Genomic DNA, 6,332 nt, shown 5'->3' on the forward strand with positions numbered 1-6,332 from the left:
ACCACAGTGCTCACCACAGCTCCAACTGGCTCCTGGTGGAGGGAAAAGCAGCAGTCAGAGAGCTCCACACTTATTTCATCGCCAACCTCCTCAGACCCTTCAGGTGCCTCGTCGCTTCTGCTCCAGTAATGGTTCCGCCCTCCAGTGCCGAGCTCTGGCTCAGGTTCAGCTCTCCTCAGCTCCCTGCTTAATACCGACCCAGGGAAATGAACGGCTGCCCATCAGCTCAGTGCAGAGAGTCACTTCCTGCCCGGGGTTAAGGCTGCTCAGCTCCAGCCGAAAAGGATCATCATTCAGGCAGCACGCTGGTGGACTCACTTCCTGCCTCTTTGGGCCCCCTAATAGTGGTGGAAAGCCAGGGCCTAGTAGTTCCGCACTGCCCAAGACACCTGGTATCTTCCACTGCCCCTTCTTCCTTCCCCACGGCCGCCCCTCCCCTCAGCTCACAAGGATCATTCATTAAGGAGAGAGAGTGTGGACTCATGGCTGCACCCCTAGGTGGCAATGCGCCCTAGGCGGCTGCCTAGTTTGCCTGGTGGAAGCATCGGCCCTGGCTGTACCATAACAAAATGTGGAAAAAGGAACGCTGTACCGCGCGTTTCGTCAGAGTGTCCGACATCATCAGGGTTCCCATCAAATGTACCCAATCATGTGACCCCTGATGACATTGGACACTCTGACGAAATGTGCATAGGGTAAATGCAACGTGACACATCACTTCCTCTACTTGGAACGCAGGTGGAACACGGAGCGACGACACTGCTTTATGAATAGCCTTCTAGCTTATACGTTCTTGTAAGTGTTTTTTATCTATTATGCGCTATCAAATAAATAAAAATAATATACTATGAAGGGCCCTTTGTTCTTTACATTTTATGGCACAAATCCTGGAGTCTAACTGGAATAGTGGCACCACCGCCTCTTTAGGTGCCATTAAATTGAATGATACCTGAACACACTGATGTGCGATTTGAAATTGTGGGCTGAATGGCGGCAATTTCTCCCACGGTTCAGAACTCCTATGTGTGAAGGCAGCCTTAAGGGGGTACACACTAAGAGACAATAGAAAGAAAAATTCCCTACGAGGCACGATTGTTCGCTTTTCCTATAGGGTATACACAACTTTCCACATCTGATTCTGACTTTGCAAACAAATAATTCCGAAGGGACAAATGTGAACAGAACGAACGATTTTTGTTTAATGCGTTCTGTTTTCCTACGAGAAAAATCAGATACGAATAACTGCGCATGATCAGAATTAATAAATAACAAAAAATAAAGTCTTTGTTGTAGGAGAATTTCCATCCATTATTTCCATCCTTGGTTCTTACTTTCTGTGAAACATCAAGAAAACCTGGAGGATGGGTCACCTCATTCTCTTATAGTGAGTGCCCACCTTTAGGGGTTTCTTTGTAGGTTGTTAATTGGTCATTTAAAACTTCTCATGTCATTATTTATGAAGGAATCCTCACTTTACAACATTTCTTCATAAGAGTCTAAAATGTTTGCACAGTACTGTACTCATACTGTATATACAATAGTATATATACACTATATTACCAAAAGTATTGGGACGCCTGCCTTTACACACACACACATGAAATTTAATGGCATCCCAGTCTTAGTTCATAGGGTTCAATATTGAATTGGCCCTCCCTTTGCAGTTATAACAGCTTCAACTCTTCTGGGAAGGCTGTCCACAAGGTTTAGGAGTGTCTATGGGAGTGTTTGACCATTCTTCCAGAAGCGCATTTGTGAGGTCAGGCACTGATTTTGGACGAGAAGGCCTGACTCGCAGGCTCTGCTATAATTCATCCTAAAGGTGTTCTGTCAGGTTGAAGTCAGGACTCTGTGCAGGCCAGTCAAGTTCCTCCACCCCAAACTCGCTCATTCATGTCTTTATGGACCTTGCTTTGTGCACTGGTCCAAATCATTTGGTGGAGGGGGTATTATGGTGTGGGGTTGTTTTTCAGTGGTTGGGTTTGGCCCCTTAGTTCCAGTGAAGGGAACTCTTAAGGTTTTAGCATACCAAGACATTTTGGGAAATTTCATGCTCTTAACTTTCGAACAGTTTGGGGATGGCCCCTTCTTGTTCCAACACAACTGCATACCAGTGCACAAATTAAGGTCCATAAAGACATGGAGGAGCAAGTTTGGGGTGGATGAACTTAAATGGCTTGCACAGAGTCCTGACCTCAACCCATTAGAAAACTTTTAGGATGGATTAAAGTGCAGACTGTGAGCCAGGCCTTCTCACAAATGCGCTTCTGGAAGAATGGTCAAAAAATTCCCATAGACACACTCCTAAACCTTGTGGACAGCCTTCCCAGAAGAGTTGAAGCTGTTATAGATGCAAAGGGAGGGAGGGAGGGCCAACTCAATATTGAACCTGTCAGGTTTATTGGGGTGATTAAAATAGAAAAAAAATGGAAGTATTTAAAAGCCATGTAGACTATAGAGATTTTGAACAGCACAGCTTCCATCTTGTTTGGAGGTGAATGAAAGTTCATATGTACTTGTTAAACAAAATTTCTCTTACAATAGGGTCTTATAATTTCAGCAGATATTTCTGTTTTCTTTTGGTATAAATAAAGTGGTACATGGACATCTCATCAGATAAGGGTCAATTGGCGAGACACCATACTAGTCACTGATGTCCAGACGTTAGTCTGTCAGTATTTAACAATGGACAAAAGTGTATTCATCAGACATAAAATATATATAAGTGTTAAAGATGCATTATATTGTATGTAAGAAAACATGAATAATAATTATACGTATATGTATACATATATATTTAGGAATGTTATATCACATTTTGGTTTTATATTCTGGCATATAGTAATTTTACTTAGATAAAGAGTGAATACTAATTACCTCACTTTATGTAAGTTTGTGTGTAAGTTTTTAAAGTGATATAAATCCTACAAGCCAGACACTATGTCTATAATGAATGGCTTTTCACTGGCCAGACAGGTCAAAGGTAATCAGATAATAATTGTGGTCTAATTATTATATACACTGAATTTAATAAACAGTACAATACTGCCTCCTTTGGACAAGCTACTAAATGCAGTCTCGGGGGAAAATGAGATGTTCCAATATAAATAAATATATTGTATCAAAAATAATTATTATTGAAATGGCATTACTTGCCAGGGTACATGATGGAGATTAGATGGACATTTATGTATGTACTGAGAGTATGGATAAGTTTATATGTTGCTTTTATGATTACTCTTAAATATAAAGAAATCATCCTTTAATTTTATTATTCAAAGTATTGGGCATGATTAAAGAGGTGTGACTATGACCTCACCAGTTAATGGGTAGAATATCCCAACCAATGGGGATAATGTTCCTCCCTCTGGGTTTAACTTATGGTAATTTTAATAGTCCTTTGTTCAATACCATATAAAAGAGAGAACCCAGATGTAATAGGACACATCATCACATTACTGAAACACCCATTACACCTACAACATACACACTATTCACATCCATCGATATACTCATCTTTACATACGCCATCTTGCTCCATCATTTATCTGAAACTTTGAGGGACGTCAAACGAAACTCCTGCCTCACTGGCCACCATCTTGGGAAGGCATCCATTTTTAGGACTCTGGTAATGACCATTTGAAGCTAGCAGCCATCTTAAGTGTGGTAAATATGCCTTGCTATGTTTATTTGAGTTTATTCAATATGGTTTATTTGCTTCCTTATATGTTTTATATTGCATATTTAAGGGTAATAAGATTACAATCCCAGCTGTATAAACCATAGTAGATTTTTCTCTAAAAAGCTGATTTTTGTTTTTATACATTTTTATTAATATCAGATTCAGCGCATTATTGCGATTATAGTCTCTCGTTTTGCATAGCTTATTTTCGCTCCATCTGCAGTGGAGTGACTGTTGACTGCGCCATTCGCAGACAATTGTGGTGTGATTATATAGAACACTTACCTATGGTTTATGCTATACCTGGAAAAAAGGTAATCTTGCTTTATTTTTGCTTTCATCATTGAGCTACATATCACATTGCATTTATCTTTTTAAGTTTTTATTTTGTGTAAAGTTATCTTTTTGTGTCATTTCCATTTTTGATCATTTATTTTGAATACATGTCTTGTGAATAAATATTTTTATATATTCCATACTGTAGACTGTACTCACTAAGATTGATATATGCTTTTAAAAAGAAATTAATCAATTAAAAATAATTCGCTACATATTGATTTGTGGAAATAAGTGGAGATTCTCCTACCGCACAGATCTTTGCTTATTGACATAAATAGACACTGTTATATTCAGAGCAGTATAAATATTCTGACAAACCCTACGGACTAAGACTGGGATGCCATTAAAATTCATGTGTGTGTAAAGGCAGGCGCCCCAATACTTTTGGTAATATAGTGTGTGTGTGTATATATATATATATATATATATATATATATATATATATATATATATATATATATATATATATATATATATATATATATATATATATATATATATATATATATATAAGGTTTATACACACACATGCACACATTTTTTTATACTAGAAGTTACATTATTTTCCTTACAATAATATGGAATTGAATAATTATCAGACAGATGAAGTAACTCTTGATGTCTTTACAGGTAAACGAGATGTCCAATGTCAGCAGTGAAATGGAACCAACCATGATTTACAGCCATTTGGAGTTGTTCTTTGTCCTGGTTTTATCTATCACTGTTCTCGTGGGTGTCCCCGGCAATGCTCTGGTGCTTTGGGTTACTGGAGTGAAGATGGAGCGGACTGTGACCACTGTTTGGTTTGGGAACCTTGCTCTGGCTGATATCATGTGCTGCTTGTGTCTTCCATTCTTTATAGTGCAGGTCTTCTACCGAGACTGGCTGTATGGTCCTGTCCTCTGCAGGATTTTACCCTTCATCTTCTTCCTTAACATGTTTGCCAGTGTCTTCACCTTGGTGGCTATCAGCATTGACCGATGGATTCTGGTTGTCCATCCCGTGTGGGCCCGAAATCACCGAAGAATCAAAATGGCGTTGATGATATGCTTGGCTATTTGGATGTTGTCCTTTGGGCTGTGTCTGCTTGTCACCATCTACAGAAGATATGACACCTCTGATAACAGGACCAGGTGTTATTTAGACCCTCACGTGATGGAGCCAATCTATCTTACATATGCAATTTTCGGATTTCTGATCCCTCTTATTATCATTTGTATCTGTTACATTCATCTGGCTTTTAAACTACAAAATATCAGATTTTCTGAAGTAGGAAGAAAACCCATCAAGATAGCAATAAGTATTATTATCGTGTTTTTCATCACCTGGGCCCCCTTCCACATCATAGGAGTAACCCTGCTATACACTAACAATGATGTACTGGGCATCCTGGACCTTCTCTCACAGTCTCTGGCCTTCTTCAATAGTTGCATCAACCCAATACTCTACGTCTTCATGGGGAAAGATATGAAGGAAAAGCTGAGACAGTCTATTGGGGAGATCATACAAAATATATTTAGGGAGAATTTATTATCCCCACCATCCAATGAGAACCAGCGCTCCGCAGAAGAAAGCCTCCCGCTCTAATGTATGAGACGGATTTGTCAAAGTTTTAAGATTTTTCAGCTTTATTAGTGATTGTGATCAACTGCAGAAAATCTTATCAGTGCGTGTTAGGGTGGCCATACTGAATGTCCTGAATAATTCACATGCCATCAGGGCTTAGTGCTTACTAACTTTGGGTTAGGAAGCACCCCCTAGGCACACATTTAACCTTTTGATCGCCCCCGGTGTTAACCCCTTCCCTGTCAGTGTCATTATTACAGTGACAGTGCATATTTATAGCACTGATTACTGTAGTAATGTCACTGGTCCCCCAAAAGTGTAAAAAATGTCAGTTAGGGGTCCGATCTGTCCGCCGCAATGTCGCAGTCCCACTAAAAATCGCAGATCACCGCCATTACTAGTAAAAAAATAAATAAATAAAGATGATATAAATCTTTCCCCTAGTTTGTAGACACGATAACTTTTGCGCAAGCCAATCAAAATTTGCTTATTGCGATTTTTTTTTTTACCAAAAATATGTAGCAGACTACAAATTGGCCTAAAATGATGAAAAATATTTTATTTTTATTTTTTTTATTAGGAATGTTATATAGCAGAAAGTAAAAGAATATTGCTTTTTTTTCAGAATTGTCGCACTTTTTTGTTTATAGCGCAAAAAATAAAAATCGCACAGGTGATCAAAAACCACCAAAAGAAAGCTCTATTTGTGGAGAAATAAAGGACAGTAATTTTATTTGGGTACAGC

At 38.9% G+C, this 6,332-nt stretch overlaps 1 protein-coding gene across 1 annotated transcript; it reads left to right on the forward strand.

The window, feature by feature from the left end:
• Nucleotides 1–4,660: 4,660 nt before the first annotated feature.
• On the forward strand, nt 4,661–5,608 carry LOC309562587 (C3a anaphylatoxin chemotactic receptor-like; the record flags this gene model as incomplete). Its single annotated transcript, XM_082266838.1, has 1 exon — nt 4,661–5,608. One exon carries the CDS (start codon nt 4,661–4,663, stop codon nt 5,606–5,608), a length of 948 nt encoding a protein of 315 aa, XP_082122964.1.
• Between the last annotated feature and the right edge of the window lie 724 nt (nt 5,609–6,332).

Source organism: Pelophylax lessonae, assembly GCF_965119305.1.
Source record: "Pelophylax lessonae genome assembly, chromosome: 9".
Taxonomy (NCBI): domain Eukaryota; kingdom Metazoa; phylum Chordata; class Amphibia; order Anura; family Ranidae; genus Pelophylax; species Pelophylax lessonae.